Source organism: Bos grunniens, chromosome 25, assembly GCF_055505025.1.
Source record: "Bos grunniens cultivar Pamir isolate PY7600 chromosome 25, Bosgru_T2T1.0, whole genome shotgun sequence".
Lineage (NCBI taxonomy): Eukaryota > Metazoa > Chordata > Mammalia > Artiodactyla > Bovidae > Bos > Bos grunniens.
Genome location: NC_141189.1, coordinates 29,329,060 through 29,350,346, shown reverse-complemented (window position 1 = coordinate 29,350,346; position 21,287 = coordinate 29,329,060). Strand labels below are relative to the sequence as shown.

Here is a 21,287-nt window from a genome sequence, read left to right as displayed (position 1 = left end):
GTGGGCTGCTGTATATGGGGTCACACAGAGTCGAACACGACTGAAGTGACTTAGCAGCACCAGCAGCAACAATAACCCTGTATACGAGACAGCAAAAGAGACACTGATGTATAGAACAGTCTTTTGGACTCTGTGGAAGAGGGAAAGGGTGGGATGATTAGGGAGAATGGCATTGAAACATGTATAATAACATATATGAAACGAGTCGCCAGTCCGGGTTCGATGCACGATACTGGATGCTTGGGGCTGGTGCACTGGGACGACCCAGAGGATTGATATGGGGAGGGGGAGGGAGGAGGGTTCAGGATGGGGAACACATGTATACCTGTGGTGGATTCATTTTGATATATGGCAAAACCAATACAATATTGTAAAGTTATAAAATAAAATAAAAAAAAAACCCTACAGTTCACCAAACAGCCCAAAGGGGCAGCACAAAACTGAGCGAGAATTACTTTGGTTTTAAAGTCCCATTCCAGGGACTTTAAACGTGGCATTTACCATGTTCACTCTACACTGACAGTTAAGTCCCCTGCATACGAATGAGTTTCATTCCAAAAACGCATGTGTTAGTCCAATTTGTTCCTAAGTCCAACAAGGTTAGTCCAGGTACCCAACTAACACAATTAGCTATATAATACTATGCTGTAATAGGTTTATATACTTTCACACAAATAATACATAAAAAAACAAACACACACACAAAAAAACACTTTAATCTTACAACACAGTACCTAGTACAGTACAGCAGCTGGCATACAAGGACTGGCATGGAGTGAACAGGCAAGAGGAGTTACAGACTGGAGGAGGGAGAGGAGGTGGGAGACGGCAGGGCTGAAGGGTCATCAGCAGTAGCAGATGGAGCGCGAGCTGCAGTCTCACTCACGCCTGACGTAACTGGACATGCGAGTCCACGTTCAAGTCTTTGAAAAGTCTGCAACTCGAAGGTTCGTATGCAGGAGATGGACTGTATTTTCCTCCCTTTAAGTCACCCAACCATTTCCCTGTAGACGTCGGGATTTTAGGAAGGCTATTCCACCTCTTTTACTCTCTTCATCCTTAAGTCTGTCTTGCTGTTACGGGAGGCGGAGGTTCCTGACATCAGTGGTCAGGCCTACAGGCAGCATTCGGGTCTGACAGGAAGATGCTAAGCTAACAGAAATAGGCGAAGCAGCTCAGGGTCAAACACATACATGTACAGGAGGGCAGGGGAAGGAGGGAAAGGAGAGAGACGAGAAAGAGAGGGACTTGAAGAGGAAGGGGACGGGGAGAGCGCGCCTGCCTGCGAGCCAGCCAGACTGAGCTTCTCCCATTCAGGGAGGAGCTGCTTTCTGAAAGTGGCGACTTGCAAATTCAGAGAAATAACAAGCTCTTCATGACTCCTGCATGTTTAAAGTGAAGGTGTTAGTCGCTCAGTCATGTGTAAGTCTTTGCGACCCCATGGACCACAGTCCACCAGGCTCCTCTGTCCATGGAATTCTCCAGGCAAGAATACTGGAGTGGGTAGCCATTTCCTTGTCCAGGGATCGAACCCAGGTCTCCCGCATTGTTGGCAAATTCTCTACTGTCTGAGCCACCAGGGAAGCCCCTCCTGAACATTTAAAGAAACTGAAATTCTTGGCCAGCAGGAGAGTAAGGAAGGCTTTTTTTCTTTTAAAATGTGATATTGGCACTGGTTAGCTTTCCTGTTTCAAGTTATTAAGATCTCTACATTATTCTGAACAATCATTTTGTTTTCTATATCCTAAGGAGATGTAAATGTAGAACTTTTTGTGTGTTTGGACATCCGATGGAAAAATCAACTGGTTAGAAAAAAAGAGTCAAGTGTTACATTTTAAAGCACTTATGTGAAAAAAAAAAAAACAAAAACGAATACAGTGGCAACAGTGATACTGCTAAGTTTTAAAGTATTCTGGAATATTTTATGACATTACACCTTAAAATTTCCAATGGCCCAAGAGTTTCCGGCAATGTCAAAATGCTTAACACAAATTAGGAAATTGAAAAACGACTTTTGCAAGGCCTGTATTGGTAGAGTGGAACACAGACTGCTTTCCGACTGATAATGGAGCGTTCAGGGACTTTAAAGTGCTCTCTACATTAATTTTTCCCTAGAAAAATATTTATCACCCTTTAAATTACAGCTCTGCAGGCCCACATCTACTGCCTCTAATGGCAGCAAAGTCTCATTTTAAAGCACGTAAATGTAAGTGTCATGAACGAATTTACTTATCCTGCCTTTGCACAGCATTACACTATGATTTCGATGAAGAAAAAATATGAGTATCTGATGGCAACCTGCATGGGACAGAGCTGCAAAGCTCCACAAACCATGGTTCTGCAGTACACTCACAGACTGCTCCCTCTCTAGGTTAGGGGAGGGAGCACTTGGAGGCCTTCGCCAACAGGAAAACGCACAAACTACGCTTGCTTGTAGGCTTCAACTGGATTCTTCTCTCAAAACCAAATCAAGCCTCCAATTAAAATAATTTTTTTTAAAGCAAAAAAAAAAAAAAAAAAATCAGCACAGAGGTGCATCGCTACAAACAATAGGGTGAAACAGTCCACAAGTCTGACTCACAAAAGAAGTCACTCTGACTAATGTAAAAAGGAACATGTTTTCAGTAACGAATTCCCCCTCGGGATTTGATTTGGGAGTCAAACTCTCCAGCTTCTACCTTTAAGTGATAGATAAGAGCAGAAGAGTGAGCGGATATTAAGATGCAGGCAGGGATGGGGAAAAAGAAAGGAGAAAGTCGGCTTGCGGAGCCAAGTTTATCTCCTACCCCCTCCCGAGTGGTCAGCCAAGAGCTGATAGAGGACTTTTTGGTAAAGTAGGTAGGAAAAAAATCCCCACCAGCTCCCGGGTTGCCAGGCAACCTGCCACATTTTATTAAAGCGGGAGCGGTGAGGATCCCCAGAGGGCGGCTGGAATGCTGCGTCATGCCTTCTCCCAAGCTCCAGGCACACACTCGCCCCACAAGCCCGCCCTGTGGTGGGGGGGGAGGGTGGTGCAGAACAGGACACACACAACAGGGAGCAACTACCTGAGTGAGGCCAGAAAGTCACGAATGGGGCACAAAACCCACACAATCGCAGCCCGTTCTTCTCCAGCTCAGACCGGAACGCAGCAGGGTTCACTGCTGTTGCCACAAAGAGCACAGGCAGACCCTGTACTTGGTTCTCTGCAAGCCTGGACTAAATACCGCTGAGACTTTTTTTTTTTTTTTTTTCCCGCAGCTTGTGGGATCTTAGTTCCCTGACCAGCAATTGAAGCCAGGCCATGGCAGTAAAAGCACCGAGTCCTAGCCACTGGACAGCTAGGGAACTCTCTGTTGGGATTATTTAAATTAAAAAAGCAAAAAAAAATTCTGTAAGTGATTCATGGTTGAAAAGATGGTAATACAACTGTAGGAGCATGAAGGCACAGTGGAATGAGTGAGCATATGCGCCCTGGGGATGGAAAGTCCTACCACGGGGCCCCCACTTTACCTCTCTGGGCAGCTGCTTCCTTGTCCTGGAGCTGAGGTGCTGCCCACGGGTCATTTCAGGGAAAGCAGTCAGTGAGGTGGAGTTGCAACAGTGTGTACACAACAGTGTGTACACCTGGAGCAGACAGGCAGGGAGGAGGCTAAAGGGAAAACCCCGTTTAGTCGAAGTTACCCTTGAAAATTCCCTTTGGAGGTGTCACAGCGGCATTAGACGTGGCTGTTTTCCCCTCCAGTGTCAGAGCACCCCACTGTTTCACCTCTTGCACACCCAGGGGAAGGGATGGCTGGCACATGAGGACAAGGTTACTGATCACACACGCAGGTGAACACACTTAATCTCTAATCGGCAGCTGTCTACGCTCCAGGAGGAACATGAGAATGGATATTCTCGTGGGAGAAGCATATCCCTGCCCCCCATTTCATCTCCGACTCACTATCACTGCGTGCTGGTGGTTGTCGTTCAGTCATTCAGTCGTGTCTGACTCTTTGGGACCCCATGCACTGCAGGCTTCCTTGTCCAAGTTTGCTCAAACTCATGTCACTGAGTGGAGTGACAAGCAAAACCGGTCTCACTACTGAAAAAAACAATTTCCCCAACAAGTACTTTTAAATTCGTACAAGTTGAAGCATTTTATGCTGCTTCTCTAGCTGGAACCGAGTGAACACACAATCCAGGCCTTTGTGCCCGTCCTCTGGGCACACAGACCCCAGCAAGTCCTTCAGGACAAGCAGCGTGCTGCAGCCACTTTATGTCACCGGCGGTACTTCTCCAGGAGAGGGTATCTAACACAGCTATTCCTCTCTGCTCCCCAGGAGCCCTGGGATGGCAACGACTGCCAGTCACTGAATAACCATGACTACCCACGACTGGAGAGCAGGGAGGAAAAGTTAAATAATTAATCTGGTCATTGAAAACGTTTTAATATTAAAATAAAATGGATGTATTATAGAGTGGGATTTTTCAAATGTGTGAGGATGGTTTAAATAAAACTGCAGAGAAATGCCAACTTGCACTGCCCGCCCCCCCCCCGCCCCCCCCCACCCTTGGGCATCCCGTCCGCCCTCCTTTGGAGTCAGGGATCCTTGGTGGAGTTTAAGAGTTGCCCCCTACTGCACAGGTCCTTTGTGGTAAATAGTAACTAAACAAACGACCCCCGCCGTCTGGTGGGCAAGAGCACCAAAAGGGAGAAGAAACCCGTCCTCCTCTTCTTGGCAGCCAGGTGGCAAAGGTCATGTCCACGTGGAGTGGTTTACACAGACAACTGCACTCTCAACGCACACAGGATGCTCACAGAGCTGTTTTTGTGGACAGGAGCAATCCTGGAAAGAGCTGACTGGTGTGAGACAAGGATAATACCGTATCTACTTTTTCCAGCAAAGGTGACAGCAGTGTCAGTATCACGCAGGAGCAAGGCAAAAAGAGGGTAGCCTCAGCTCAGAGGGCCTGCTCTCACAGGTCAGGACAATCTGTCTCAGAAGGGTGATAATACTCCTCTATCCCTGCACCCTGTGGTCACAATGGGACGGTGGGAATCCTGTCCTGTAAGCTCACAGCCTGACCCTCATTCACCAGACAAGTATTTCGAGGCCAAAATGAAGTCATCGCCTCGCATCTGTCAGCTCATGACCAAGTGATCTGGACCAGGGACTGGGTGAGCCTGGAGCAGGGACCACCTGCCCTAGAGCTGCACTTACCACCTCCTGAGACTACATCCCATTGATACCCCCATAGGCTCTGCTACCATCACGGCCTAGAGAAAACGGCAATCTGTTGAACGACTTGCCCCAGGTCCTGCAGCTGGTGTAGGGAGGGGAGTTGGCATTCAGACCCAAGGCATCTCCGACACCCTACTAACCAGAAAAAATGACATCAAAGAAGTGACCAGCCACTGGCCACGGGTCTGCTAGCTCTTCTCAGAAGCAGGAACACAGAGTCATGGTGTCAGTCCTTTCCATGTACCAGTTTCAGCAGACAGATCACTGACTGTCGTGGCTGTTCTGTCTGAATGAAAGGGGCATACCCTTTGATCTAGACATACTCTTTCAGGAAACCAGTCTATGAAAACAATCTTAAATGAGGATTAGTTTTTAATACACAAAGATGCATTAAACATTTTTGTTTAAGGGTAATATATTAAGAGTATATATATGTATATATTACCCTTTCACATCTTTGTCTAAGGATATATATTTTAAAAATGCAAAACATAAGCCTCCAAAATGTTCAACAGTAGGGGAGTAGCTAAATAATTATGCTATTCAAATTCATCAAAACTATGCTTTTCAGGGAGATAAGGACCAAGCAATAAATAATCAATAAATTCTCTCACTAGTTATTTGGACACAAAGTACTCTCTTGAATGTCTACCTCCCAGGCTACATCACTGATTCATTCAACAAATATATCTGCTGATCACCTACTATGTGTCAGGTACTACTTTAGGCATTGAAAATCCATTGAGAATAAAAATTCTGGCAGCCCCAGAAGGTGGTTATACAGATGTACTCACTTTGAGGAAATTCACTGAGTGGTATACTTATGATGCATGCACTTTTCTATATGTATGTTAAATCTACATTTAAAAGTTTAAAAAATGTCTGGCATCATAGATTTTATATCCCAGTGGTAGACTGAAGACACTCAACAAAAAAATAAAATACACTGTTTATATATAGTGCTCTGGAGAAAAAGAAGAGCGGGGAGGGCTGATGTGGGAGTTGCAATTTTAAATAAAGTGATCAGGGAAAGCCTTAATGATAGTCACCAAACAAAAACGTGTGTGTGTGTGCATGTGTGCTAAGTCGCTTCCATTGTGTCCGACTCTTTGCAACCCCATGGACTGTAGCCCACCAGGCTCCTCTGTCCATGGAATTCTCCAGGCAAGAATACTGGAGTGGGTTGCTTCCTTCTTCAGGGGATCTTCCCGACCCAGGGATCAAACCCACTTCGCTTACATCTCCTGCTTTGGCAGGTAGGCTCTTTACCACTAGCCCCTAGTCGGACACGACAGAAGCGACTTGGCACTGGCACTGGCCACCTGGAAAACCCTAAAAATACAAATCTCTGCATGTATGCAAGTTAAAATTGAATTTCAGATACACAACAGATCATTTTTTAGTATAAGTATATCCCACACAATATTTGGGCCATGCTTACTTTAAGCAAAATCTGGCAACTTAACCCTACTTAGTGATAAGATGGCATTTGAGCACAACTCATTCCTGATGGATTTAACACTTAATGCTTCTATAAAGGAAAATCCCACAGCGGAGGAGCCTGGTAGGCTGCAGTCCATGGGGTCACGAAGAGTCAGACACGACTGAGCGACTTCACTTTCACCTTTCACTTTCATGCACTGGAGAAGGAAATGGCAACCCACTCCAGCGTTCTTGCCTGGAGAATCCCAGGGACGGGGGAGCCTGGTGGGCTGCCGTCTATGGGGTCGCACAGAGTCGGACACAACTGAAGCAACTTAGCAGCAGCAGCTTCTATACAGAACACAGAAGGCAAAAACTGTAACAGGATAAATTGCTAGTTGTTACTATGATAAAATGTAAAGCTCGGTGTAGCAAAATAGACTATCTTAAGATGCACACAACAAACTGGGACAAATATCTGCAAAATACAAAACCCAGCATTAATCTCTCTAAACTTCAATTTCTTCTGTAAAATGAAGGGGGGGGTGGTTCATAAAATCGTTATGAAGATTTCAAAACAGTGTCTAGTAGCTAACAACAAATGGCTCACTAAATGTTAGAAAAGGAATAATCATAATAAAAGTGCACTCACAAATCAGTAAGAAAAGCACACAACTCACAAAATGAGACAAACCAATTAATAAACTCTTCAAAGTAATTCTGGTGTGCACTTCGCAGCACATCAACTAAAATCTGAATGACATCCTTGCACAAGTATTACCCACAGAGTGCTTGTTAACACAAGGGGGAGAGCTGCAATGGAGATTTCTGAGGCCACCATTTAACAAAATTACCAAACACAACATCAGTGATGATGGAACAAACAGCATCTGTGTCCCTCAGTGAGACGTGCTACGATGATGTCACCTACACAGTGCTCCTGTCAGACACGTGGAATCCCAGGACAGAGACAAACCCCGAGTGAGGGACACCACAAAGCAACACCTGGTCTGAACTTTCCAAGAAGTGTCAATGTTACGAAAAACAAAAACAGGCTGGGGACTGTTCTAGATTGAAGGAGACGGAAGAGCTAAGATGACTTCACTGGCTTTGAAGATGAAGGAAGGGGACGAGAAGGCAAACAATGCAGGTGACCCCTGGAAGGTGGGGGGAAGGCAAAGAAATGGACTCCCCTCCCCCGAGGAGGAACATAGCTCTGCTGACACCTTAATTACACCAACTGAAACCCATTTTGGACACTTGCCCTCCAACTGTAAGACACTCCAACTAAGCTGCAAGACAATCAGTCTGTGTTGTTTTTAAGCTGCCAAGTTTCTGGTAATTTGTCAGAGGCAGCGGAAAATGAATACCAGGGTTTGTTTTTGTTTTTTACAACCTGTAGAAGTTAAACTGTAGAAAATTGAGAGAAATACAAGAGTTATGCAAATAATTTCTGCTCACAGAACTGTGAAAATACATTGTCTAGTGTGTTAAATTCTCATCTGAATTGCTTTTAACATCTTATTGATTTTATCATTAACTAATGAGCTGAATAAAATCTTTGACACGTGTAAAACCAGAGAGCTATGATGACTAAATGCAATATATGATTTTGACTTGATCTTGGATCAAAAAATAAGATACAAATCTGTAAGAGACAGTGCTGGAACATGTGGAGAAATTTTATTACGGCCTGAACATTAGCTCATATCAATATCATAAATGTAATTAAAGAAATAATAATACGTATATACTGGTGGCTCAAACAGTAAATATTCTGCCTGCAATGCAGAAGACCCAGGTTTGATCTCTGGGTCAGGAAGATCCCCTGGAGAAGGAAATGGCTACCCACTCCAGTATTCTTGCCTGGAGAATTTCATGGACAGAGGAGCCTGGTCGGCTACAATCCATAGGGTCACAAAGAGTCGGACAGGACTGAGCAGTTAACACTAACACTGTATTTCCTCATCTCTTGATGAAAGTGAAAGAGGAGACTGAAAAAGCTGCCTTAAAACTCAACATTCAGAAAACCAGGATCATGGCATCTGGTCCCATCACTTCATGGCAAATAGATGGGGAAACAACAGAAACAGTGAGAGACTTTATTTTGGGGGACTCCAAAATCACTGCAGATGGTAATTGCAGCCAAGAAAATAAAAGACACTTGCTCCTTGGAAGAAAAGCTGTGACCAACCTAGACAGCATATTAAAAAGCAGAGACATTACTTTGCCAACAAAGATCCATCTAGTCAAAGCTTTCTTTTTTCCAGTTGTCATGTATGGATGTGAGTTGGACCATAAAGAAAGCTGAGTGCCGAAGAATTGATGCTTTTGAACTGTTGAACTGTGTTGGAGAAGACTCTTGAGAGTCCCTTGGACTGCAAGGAGATCCAAACAGTCCATCCTAAAGGAAATCAGTCCTGAATATTCATTGGAAGGACTGATGCTGAAGCTGAAACTCCAGTACTTTGGCCACCTGATGTGAAGAATGGACTCACTGGAAAAGACCTTGATGCTGGGAATGATTGAAGGCAGGAGGAGAAGGGGATGACAGAGGATGAGATGGTTGGATGGCAACACCGACTCAATGGACATGAGTTTGAGTAGGCTCCAGGAGTTGGTGATGGACAGGGAAGCCTGGCATGCTGAAACCCATGGGGTTGCAAAGAGTTGGACACAACTGAGTGACTGAACTGAACTTTACATATTATGGATACATGTGCACATATGTATATGTGCAGAGTGAGGGGGAGATAAAGGAAATGTAACAAAGGCTGCCATCTTACCTATAGGTTTATAGGTTACATTTTTCAAAATAAAAAGAGAAAATTGCAAAAATAAAAAGAACTGCTGGTAACAGTTTTAAAAAGAGAAATACTTGACACTGGGTGGATTATAAACTGACATAACCATTATACTTTATATTCCCTGGAGAAGGAAATGGCACCCCACTCCAGTACTCTTGCCTGGAAAATTCCATGGACAGAGGAGCCTGGTAGGCTACCATCCATGGGGTCACAAAGAGTCGGACACGACTGAGCGACTTAACTTACTTACTTAACTTTTATACAGGGCAATCTGATAATATATGAGAAATTCCAATTTCAATTCTTAACATTTTTTAAACCAAATCTCTGACTTTATTATGTTATAGACAGAGGCCAAGTTAAATCCCAGAGATTTTATAATTTTGCATTTGCAGTTTGTCCTTTTACACAAAATTATTGTGCCCAAAGAGGATTGTGAGTGTAGTTAAAATGAAAATACAACGTATGGCAAAAACCACTACAATATTGTAAAGTAATTAGCCTCCAATTAAAATAAATAAATTTTTAAAAATGAAAAATCACCTAAAAATTCTATAATAAGAATGCTGCTGCTGCTAAGTCGCTTCAGTCGTGTCCGACTCTGTGCAACCCCATAGACGGTAGCCCACCAGGCTCCCCCGTCCCTGGGATTCTCCAGGCAAGAACACTGGAGTGGGTTGCCATTTCCTTCTCCAATGCATGAAAGTGAAAAGTGAAAGTGAAGTCGCTCAGTCGCGTCCGACTCCTAGCGACCCCATGGACTGCAGCCTACCAGGCTCCTCTGTCCATGGGATTTGCCAGGCAAGAGTACTGGAGTGGGTTGCCATTGCCTTCTCCATAATAAGAATATTATTGAGTAAATTATGGTACATTGACTTGAGGGTTTATTTAACTAATGCAGTTGGTTAAAAGCTTTTCAGAGTTGTCTCTGCAGGGCCCAGCATACCTTTGCTTATTACCAAATATTTGTTTTCTCATCTCCATGTGAACTACCTTCTTCCCCTCTTTGAATTCCTAAACCCTGGAGGAATACAAGCCTCTGGGACTTTCCTGGTGGTCCAGTGGTTAGGAATCCACCTACCAGCGTGAGGGACACCGGTTTGACTCTTGATCTGGGAAGATCCAACAAGCCACAGAGCAACTAAGCCCGTGTGCCACAACTACAGAAGCTTGCACTCCTAGAGCCTGTGCTCTGCAACAAGAGAAGCCACTGCAAAGAGAAGCCCGCGCACCACAACTTGGGAGTAGCCCCTTCTCACTGCAACTAGAGAAGGTCCACACAGCAACAGACTCAGTGCAGCGCCCCACCCCCCACTCCGCAAAAAAGAGAGAGAGAGAGAGAAGGCATATAAGCCTCAACTGTCTAACTTATCCTTGGGTCTCACTGTATTCACATATGTATGTATAAACACATCTGTCTTTTGTGCTCAGTAGTGTCTGACTCTTTCCCACTCCACAGACTGTAGCCTGCCAGGCTCCTCTGTCCACGGGATTTTCCAGGCAAGAATACTGGAACAGGTAGCCATTTCCTCTTCCAGGGGATCTTCCCAACCCAAGGATAGAACTCAGGTCTCCTGCACTGCAGGCGGATTCTTCACTGCGGAGCCACCAGGCTTACATACGTGTGTGTGTATATCCTGTATGTGCATGTGTGCATGCTTGGTCACTTCAGTCGTTGTCTGACTCTGCGATCTTATGGATCAGACCCCAGCAGGCTCCTCTGTCTGTGGAATTCTCCAGGTAGAACAGTGGAGTGGGTCGCCGTGCCCTGCCACCCTCAGGGGAACTTCCTGACCCGGGGATCAAACCTGCGTCTCCCGGACTGGCAGGTGGGTTCTCCACCACTAGTATCACCTGGGAAGCCCTATATCCAGTATATATATAACTATATTTGTCTCTCTTCTGCTAACCTGTCTCATGTCAATATAATTCTTAGACAAGCCAAAAGAATCTAAAAAGGATCGAGGGAAATCTTTTCCTTCCCCGACAAGTTTAAATAACTTGAGAAAATCTCTCATAACTATGAATGAAAATAGCAAAAGCTAAATGATGGACACTTAGACCTACATAAAGAGGCAAAATACTGAAAAAAATTACCAGAAGGTTATTACCATTATTTCTAGGTGATTGTCTTTATTCCATTTCTCCCCAATTTTCTATAATGAGCATGTATTCATTTCATTTTTTAAAAATACTTTAAAAACAAAAGACAAAAAAATTTGGCATTCTTAGACCTAGAACACAGTGGAATTTTTCTGTTATTGGAGTTACCCAATGAGACAATCTGAAAGCTGAGAGCAAGGGAACGCAGGCTCATAGACCCATGGTGCTGGGTCTTCTGTGACAATAAAGAGAGAGCTCTATTTAAAAAGAAAACTTTTAAACTGACAGCATACTTTCTGATAATTACAGAGGAAGGTTATGAGCTATTTATACATATTATTAATACACTGAAAATGTTCTACTCAAAAGGCCTGATTCAATGCCAGTAAAGATCAAACAAATTTTCTTTGAGACGGAGCAGTCTTAATATTTTATTTAATTAATTTGGGGTTTGGCTATAGCTCAACCTCAAAAATCCTAGTCTAGGCTGAACCCAAATTCCGCAATTCACTTCACTTTTAACTGCAGCCTTAAGAGAACAGAGTTATCACTAACTAAATGAATATCTTGGTTTCATTCTGAAGGTAGGCAAGTCAACATCTTGCGTTGACAACTTTCAACATGTGATAGAATTTAAAAATTATTCTTGATAGTCAAGTGTTCTGAGAATAATAAAAATTATTCTGAGAATGCAGAAGGTAAAATTTTTAAGAGGCAAAATTTTCAAAGAATAAGCCAAATTATAAACAAAATTATTCTGAATGATTAAAATTATTGAGAGAAATAATTCATTTAAGAGATTTCACCTACTTGGACTAACTCTCAAGAAAACCCTCTGCATTCAGAAAGGAACCTCCCCTACAAGGCTACAAGCTGCCACAGAGAAGATGCAATCAGCTTATCTATCTGCTTTTTCGACCTCACTGATCAGCCTCTGATGCTTTCAGACAAGATTCCTACTGCATGGATGGGCATGACGATTTTCAGCCTGCTTCTCTCATTCAGCTGGTCCTGCATGCTCAAAGAAAGCACAGACAGTACACTTGAGAGTTACTGAACTAAAGGTGGAGAGAAGGGGAAGAAAGAGCTTAATTCAATAAATGTGACTTACTACATGATTATTTAGTAACTTTTTTCTTTGGCTCTAAGTAAACAGATTATATTAAGATGCTGTCACAAATGACAAAGCAGTATAATTACCAATATGCTTTCTTTTAAAAATTTTATTGAAGTATAGTTGACTTACAATATTGTGTTAATCTCTGCTATACAGCAAAGTGATTCAGTTATACACACATAAAACATTCTTTTCCATTATGGTTTATCATAGGAGATCAAATATAGTTCCCTGTGCTATATAATAGGACCCTGTTGTTTATCCATCCTATATATAATATTTTGCATCTGCTAAGCTCAAACTCCCAATCCTTTCCTCCCTTACACCCTCCTTGGCAACCATAAGTCTGTTCTCCATGTCTGTGCTGTTTTATAGATATGTTTATGTATGTTACATTTTAGATTCCATGTATAAGTGATATCATATGAAATTTGTCTCCACTTTCTGACTTACTTCACTTAGCATAATACTCTCTGCTACCGCTAAGTCGCTTCAGTCGTGCCCGACTCTGTGCGACCCCATAGACGGCAGCCCAACAGGCTCCCCTGTCCCTGGGATTCTCCAGGCAAGAACACTGGAGTGGGTTGCCATTTCCTTCTCCAATGCATAAAAGTGAAAAGTGAAAATGAAGTCACTCAGTAGTGTCCGACTCTTAGCGACCCCATGGACTGCAGTCCACCAGGGTCCTCCATCCATGGGATTTTCCAGGCAAGAGTACTGGAGTGGGGTGCCATAATACTCTCTAGGTCCATCCATATTACTGAAAATGGCATTATTTCATTTTTTTGTGGCTGAATAATATTCCATATATATACATGCACCACATCTTCTTTATCTATTCATCTATCGATGGACGTTTCGGTTGTTCCATGACTTGGCCATTGTAAATAGTGCTGCTATGAACACAGGGGTACATGTATCTTTTCAAATTAAACCTCTATCTGGCTATTTCCCAGGAGTGGGATTGCTGGATCAAAATTCTGTCCTTAGTTTTTTGAGAAACCTCCACATTATTTTCCATACCAATATGCTTTCCTGTGAAGAGATACTTGGGGGATGAAAATTTTAAACCCTATACCCCACCCATCACTTAAGAGAGCTATCAAACGGATGTGTGCGTGTGTGCATGCTAAGCTGTTTCAGGAATGTCCAACTCCTTGAGACCCCATGGACCGCAGCCCACTAGGCTCCTCTGTCCATGGGATTCTCCAGGCAAGAATACTGGAGTGGGTTGCCGTGCCCTCCTCCAGGGGATCGTTCTGACCCAGGGATCGAACTCGCGTCTCTCCTACATTGGCAGGTAGGTTCTTTACCACTAGTGTCACCTGGGAAGCCCATCAAATGGATAACAAATTATAAAGATAAATTCATGTCATCATTATTGTTTAAAGTTCACAAATATGAAGATCAAATATTTGATCAAATATTACCAAAATCTAAGAGCATCTGAAAAGCATCTTTACATACAACATTAACACAAGCGTGAGAGCAAAGTGCATTAAATGACAGAGATTTTTATACCCGGAGCAAAAAGCCTATAGAAGCAACTGTTTCAGGTAGAAACCTGCTTCATAGATATAAGCGCATTTCGCAACCCTTGGGGGAAGAACTCTATTCTTAAAGGAATAAACATTTTGGCATAGTATTTCTTTTAGTAAAGAAGGAAGAATATGGTTAAACGTCCTTCTTACTTCTGGTCACTAAGAAAAGGGTTTCACAACTCACCAGAGGAGAGATATACAATTTATTGTGCTAACATACACCTGTTTCCTTTCAGAGGAGAGTTTAAATCTTCATGCAGAGCCAACAAACAAACACGTCCCAACAAAACGACAAGAACAACTGGTGGAAACCTTCCTCTTCAGAAAAGATTCCCAGACACTCAACAATTAAACTTAGCCTGCTCAGTGTTGCTGCAGGCTGTTCTAGCATCTTTGAGGCCCAAGACTCTCCCCACGAGAGAGAACAAACAGCAGAGAGCTGGACGAATATGTTCATTTGTGAGGAAAAGGAAAAGGTCAGGGCCGCTTCCAAAGCATGGGGGTAACGAGTTTCACCTGTTTTTTTCAACAGAAGCTGTAGGAAAACCTAATAAAACAACATATTCTCCTCAAGCTGTAAACTGCCACCCAGGGTAGCTTTTTAAACCAATATTTATGCAGTGGCCAACTTAACCACTTGAACATTTTCACAAATTCTTGGGGCAGGGGTGGGGGGAAACCAAGGTTGGGAAAACTATCTACTTAAGGGATAATTAAGTACCTGTATAGAACCCTAAACTATGAAAGTTTTATAAAAATTCACTTTTTTAAAGCACAAGAAGAAAGATGAATCTGTGCGATACGAAGATGATGATCAAGGCCTTTTAAAGAGAAAGAAAACAATTGTTTAATCAAAATGACTAATTAAGGCAATCCAAACCTTGAGCTGGACTTAGTTCTTAATCTGTCATTCTGTGTTTCCAAAGACCATACCAGGTAACTGCATTTGAAGCCGAGGGCTTCACCGACAACCGCAGAAGCACACAGCTGCAGACCACCTAGCTACCACCACCCTGGGATGCAGTGTTCCGACTGCTATGCAGAGAGCGCTCAGTATCTAGCCAAGCTGGCTCTTCTGCCTGCTAAACCAGGGAGGAGGAGAGACAGAAAAAATCTTTACAGAGAATAGAAAAGGTAGAAGAGAACTGGGCCACACAGGATGTCCAAAGTTCTAGATGCCAACTGATCATGAGATTGCTCAATAAAGGCAGTTTCTGGAGGGAATTTCCTGGTGGTCTAGTGGTTAGGATTCCACACTTTCACTGCTGAGGGGCTGGGTTCAACCTCTGGTTGGGGAACTGAGATTTTTTCTCTTCTCAAGGGGAAGTCATTCCCCTTGAGTTCCAACAAAACACAAAAATCAGATGACAAATTCTTTTTCTTCTATTACCTCCAATCTACACAAGCATTTCCTTTAAATTGTACATTAGTTGTCCCTTATTTAAGAAAATAAAACAAGATTTAAAAGTCACTGCTAGCTCAAACCCTAAAAGCATACAGCTTGCTTATCTCCGTGAGCTGACGCAGGGTGATAAGTCCAAGGTTCCATTATCTTTCAAAGGTCAAGGATGAAATAGCTTGGTCTGTGCTAGGGACAAAGCCTAAACCCTGCACCCTTCATGCCCCGCTCAGAAATGAAAATATTCTTTTTCACAAAGGAGAGGGAAACGGAGTCCAGACGCATTAAAACAAATCCATTCCTATGGCTTAGAAAACCCCAAGCCACATCCTATTTGATGGCTCATTAAAAAAAAAAAAAAAAACAGAAAAAAAAAATTACTTGGGAAATATTCAAGCAACGGACGAATTCCAACGCGAGTCAGAGAGGGTAGCTAATAATACATTGCACATAACCTAAGTTTGAGTCAACACACTGAAATCATGACAAAAATATGAACCTGAGGTATCTTTGTTTGGCTCTCTTCTGCCTCCTGAATTAACAGGCTTAACAGATTCAAGTAGGGATCCATGTTCCTAGAGGGTTAAATGCATCTCAAAAGTAATTCTGAAAAGCTTTTGGGATCTAAAAAGAAGTGATTTTCTTTTCTTCTCTTGGAAGGAAGTTTAAGTTAAAAAGCCATTAATTGTGTACAAAACCCTGTAAGGCAAGTAAGTTATCTCCCACACTGGAGGTGGGAGCTGCCAGGCAGTGGAGAATTTCCTGAGCGGCAGGCGCGTGCTAAGTGTGGTACCAGCAATCCTCTCACTCAGCCTCATCCATGCTGGGAGGCTGGCGAATGGGGCCTCCTGAGGAGGAGGCTCGCTGACTCGCTACAGACGGATGAGCAAAGTAATAGCTCAGCTTTGTTTTCTATGAGAGGAAACCTAGGCTCAGAGACGTCTGGATAAAGTAATTGGCCAACATCAGTTAAGTGTTGTAAGAATCAGGCCGTGGAAATCAGAGTGAGGCCATGGAATGCCAGAAAGATCCTGCTCTTTGCACTCTGCCTTACTCCATCTGCTGTCTCTTTTTATCCATATACTTCTAAAAACCCTTCCTTTCCAGGTGAAACTGGCATTAAAAGCAGTCATCTTGCACATTTAAGGACTGAGGCTGAAGCTGAAACTCCAATATCTTGGCCACCTGATGTGAAGAGGAAAAGGAAAAGGTCAGGGCCTCTTCAAAAGCATGGGGGTAATGAGTTTCACCTGTTTTTTCCAACAGAAGCTGTAGGAAAACCTCATAAAACAACATATTCTCCTCAAGCTGTAAACTGCCACCCAGGGTAGCTTTTTGGACTCACTGGAAAAGACCCTGATGCTGGGAAAGATTGAAGGCAGGAGAAGGGGATGACAGAGGATGAGATGGTTGGATGGCATCACCAACTCGATGGACATGAGTTTGAGCAAACTCTGGGAGTTGGTGATGCACAGGGAAGCCTGGCGTGCTGTAGTCCATGGGGTCACAAAGAGTCGGACACAACTGAGCGACTGAAGCTGAACTGTCCATTTTAAAGGGCTTTTTTCCCCCCCTTCTTTTTTTTTTGAAGTCTTATAACTAAAATAAATGCTTCTCTTCCAGAACCAACCTAAAACATATTTTCAGAACTTCAGCAAATAAAGTGCACTATTAAAAACAAAAATATTATAGTACTGTAACCTTGCTAATAAATAATACAAATATTTACTATACATGTGTTTATCTGAGGGCTCTCAAAATCGCTATGAGGGAACCATGACAAATGGATCCCACTACTAATCACTCTGCTTCCCTGCTGCTGCTGCTGCTGCTAAGTTGCCTCAGTCGTGACCGACCCTGTGCGACCCCACAGACGGCAGCCCACCAGGCTCCCCCGTCCCTGGGATTCTCCAGGCAAGAACACAGGAGTGGGTTGCCATTGCCTCCCTGCTGAGCATCCTGTAAAACCCTGTGTTTACCATACATACTGTGAACACACCACACTGTCTGAGTTAGGACCCAACCTATGTGGTTGTGACGGGTACTATTGTTTAGACAGCTCACTGAGGACAAAATCTGTAACTCGGCCTGGAGGCCCTGCCAGAAGCGGCCCTGCCCAGCCACCCCGGTGTCTGCTCACCTCTCTCCCATTCCTCACAGTGCTGACCTGGTTCCCTCTGACTGATAAGCTCGTGAAAGAGGTGCTCCATCCTCCTGGACAACTCCCACCACAAAGCTCACGCTCACCACACCCTTGCTTCTTAAGCTCAAAACTCTCTTCTCAGAGAGGCCTTCCCGACTGCCCTAGACTACCTCTGTTTCCTCTGTCCTGTCCTCTCATCTAGCACTTTCTACACTTTATTACTAACATCTACCTCTCTCACTGACTTTAAATTCCATGTGGGGGTGGGGAGGCACATGTTGCTCATCCTTGTGTCCTCAGGGTCCAGCATGCATATGCTAACTGAATAAACTGCTGACCCCCTCCTGTGTGTCACGAACCATTCTAAGCACTGGGCATCTAACCTGGACCTTTGATTCTAGTAAGAGGAAACAGACATGGGGGAAGTGTACAAACTAAATGAAAAGTCAAACAACTACAGTGCTTCGGAGAGTTAACATGAGAGAGAAAGAGAGAGAGACTCTGTGTGTGTGTGTGTGTGTGTAAGAATTACTGTCAAACGGCATGGTAAGGCAAAGAGATTTGGTTCAATGATGTGACGGAGGTGAATTGAGAGTGAGAATCACTAAACATCTAGGGAACGATCATTCCAAGTGGGGGATGCACCTTGTTGAAAGGCTTGCAGCAGGAACAGGAGGCTTGGAACGGCAGGCATACAGTGGGCACTTGATAAGGATATTTTGTATAAATGAGATGACATCGAAAAGTTGCATAAGATCAAGCTGTTAATTATCACAAATGCCAAGGGGAAGCTAAGCTTTTATCATATAACTTCTCTGTTGGTAATAACACATCATATGGTCCGCAGAACAAAGAACAAACATCTCTACAAATTCCCGAAATCAACACATCCCTGTTCCTCACTGTCTCCTCAAACCAAACTTGCCTTTGTTACTGCGCTGGTCAGATTCTAAAATATATACCCACTCCTGTCTCTCACAGCTCAGTCATAGCAATACATATAGAACTTGAACCTAAGTACTTGGAGATGTTAACTTCCTTTTAAAACAATGTCCCCAGTACAAACATGAAACGCCTTTAACCCATCACAGGTAGCAAATTCTATGGTATGTTTCACTGCTGTGAGATGACTAGGACTGACGTCTAAACTCAAATACACATGCACAAAAATATTTCATTGCCAACATGTTTCTCCAGACTAGGACTGACGTCTAAACTCAAATACACATACAAATATTTCATTGTCAACATGTTTCTCCAGAGGTTTTAATAGTTAAAAAATAAACCGCCAAAATGAGTAGCAGAAAAGGGATTGTGTTCAAATCCCATAGGAAGTTATTATAAAAGTAGCAGAAATACTATCCCGATGGTCAATGAAAGCATGCCAGAAAGACATGCCTACCAAGGAGATGAAAACTGTGTCTAACACTTTGAAATGAACTGTAAGAATTTAAGAGAATGATAAAATACATGTGAGCACAAAATGAGACCTAGAAATACTCAGAAATGAGGGGGCAGCACTCAAGAAAACATTAGAACTCAAGAAAAAATTTGACATAAAAGAAATCATTTTATAAATGAAGACTAAATTAGAAAGAAGAATGAATAAATCCAATGTCTTAAGGGACATAAGAGATGAAAAGGAGAGAAAAATGTTAAACCAAAAAGAAATGCAGAGGTTAAAAATGATTGGAAAATGACACAGAAAACAGACAAAGAAGATCCAGACAGGTACAACAGAAGTTCTCATAAACAAAAATAAAAGCAGTACACAGATCAATACTGAAAATTAATGTTACTTCATGTTACTTCAGTTACTTCATGACTGAAGTAACCAAAAACAATTAATTTTTAAGGAGACAATAATGTACATGGAAAAGACGCATACCTGGGAAAACAGATCCAAGACATCTAGCCTGAAGACATATTTTAGTAAAACTAGTAGACTTTAAAGTAAAAAAATCTTTGGGGCATCCAATCAAAAAGAGCAACACACTGAGAAGGGAAAATGTGAGACTGCCTTTGACAGAAGCACTTCAAGCCAGAAGAAAATGGAACATCATTATTTTAAATACTCAGAGAATATTTGAACCAACATCTAAAAATATAAGAATGCGTGATAAGCTAAACTGACTCTCAAAAAGGTTACAGACAAACTAACATGCAAGAATTTCAGAAGCATTTTTCCCATGACTTCCTAAAACATGTACTAGAGAAAAAGCTTCAGAAAACCAAACTGACTTAAGAAACATCATTGTAAGTACTGATAGTGAGCACTGAATGTATATTTACCTGTAGGACTCACACTAAATGATGGTTATAAGAGATAGATTATAGTGCATATGGCTGTTTGCTCTGACAATGCAGATATTAATAAAGAGAAAAGCTGAGAATAAGGAAGGCATACAAGAGGAGCAGAGTAAGAGTTCTGGGACTTCCTGGTGATCCAGTGGCTAAGACTTCATGCTGCCAATGCAGGGGGCCTGGGTCTAACTTCTGGTCAGAGAACTAGATCCTACAGACTGTAACTAAGACCCAGTGTAGCCAAATAAATAAATCGAACTAAATTTTTTAAAAAAAGATTAAGTATAGTTAGTAATGGTGAGTACAAGGGTATTTCTTCAAGTCAGATGCAGACGAGAGGGAAGGCAAGGAAAATAAGAGGTTATTAACTAATTTCAAGATTGCTCATACTGGTAGGGAACCAATAGATAATGATGACAAATAGACAAGATTAAAAACACTATATAATGGGAGTTGTGGCAGACTGCCAATGCCCCCAAATTCTTCCTTCTGTTCATGCACACCCTGTGAAACGTGACTTTTCTGCTCTTCCCATCAAAAGGGGTGGTGGGTTCACTGCTCCTCCTCAGTTTCAGACCGACAGGGGACCTCCTCTGGCCAAAGGGATGTTAACAAGCAAAATGCAAGCAGAGGGAAATCATGGACAGTGAAAAAGGGCCTGGCTAACGTATTACATAATGGCATTAGAATATGGTAGCCCTTCAGACAAAAATATAAGTCATTCTTTTAAAAAACAAAACAAAACCCAGGGCTTCTTTGGGGCTCAGTGGTAAAGAATTCGCCTGCCAGAGCAGGAGACATGGATTCGATTCCTGATCCAGGAGGATCAAAAAAGGCACGAAGCAGCTGAGCTGGTACACCACAACCACTGAGCCTGTGCTCCAGAGCCCGGGAGCCGCAACTGCTGAGCCTGTGAGCCCCAGCTCCTGACGCCTGAGCGCCTTAGAGCCTGCATCTGTAAGAGAAGCCACCGCAATGGGAAGCCCGAGAACCACACCTAGAGAGTAGCCTCTGCTTGCGGCAACTAGAGAAAAGTCTGTGCAGCATCAAAGACCCAGCACAGCTGAAAATAGATAAGTAAATAAAATAAAAATTTTATTAAATCCACAAAAACAATAAACGTCAAAAAACATATTAGTTAAAGGCAAGAGAGAATAAATAAAACAGATCATTCAGAGAAAGGTTACCCATATAAAAGACTTGTATAAATATATATATAATATAAAACAACGACAGAATCGAGG

The 21,287-nt window shown here is 42.8% G+C and overlaps 1 protein-coding gene across 15 annotated transcripts in view; it reads right to left on the bottom strand.

The window, feature by feature from the left end:
• The window catches only part of PARN (poly(A)-specific ribonuclease), a 179,435-nt gene that overhangs the window by 67,537 nt on the left and 90,611 nt on the right, over positions 1–21,287 (bottom strand). The window contains exon 22 of one of the 15 annotated variants that reach the window (XM_086375675.1): positions 6,805–6,980. The exons of the other annotated variants lie outside the window; for them this stretch is intronic. Within the exon in view, the coding sequence (XP_086231801.1) occupies positions 6,841–6,980 (140 nt within the window). The 3' untranslated portion in view covers positions 6,805–6,840. Of the gene's footprint in view, positions 1–6,804; positions 6,981–21,287 lie in introns of those variants that run through there. 15 annotated transcript variants of the gene reach the window in all.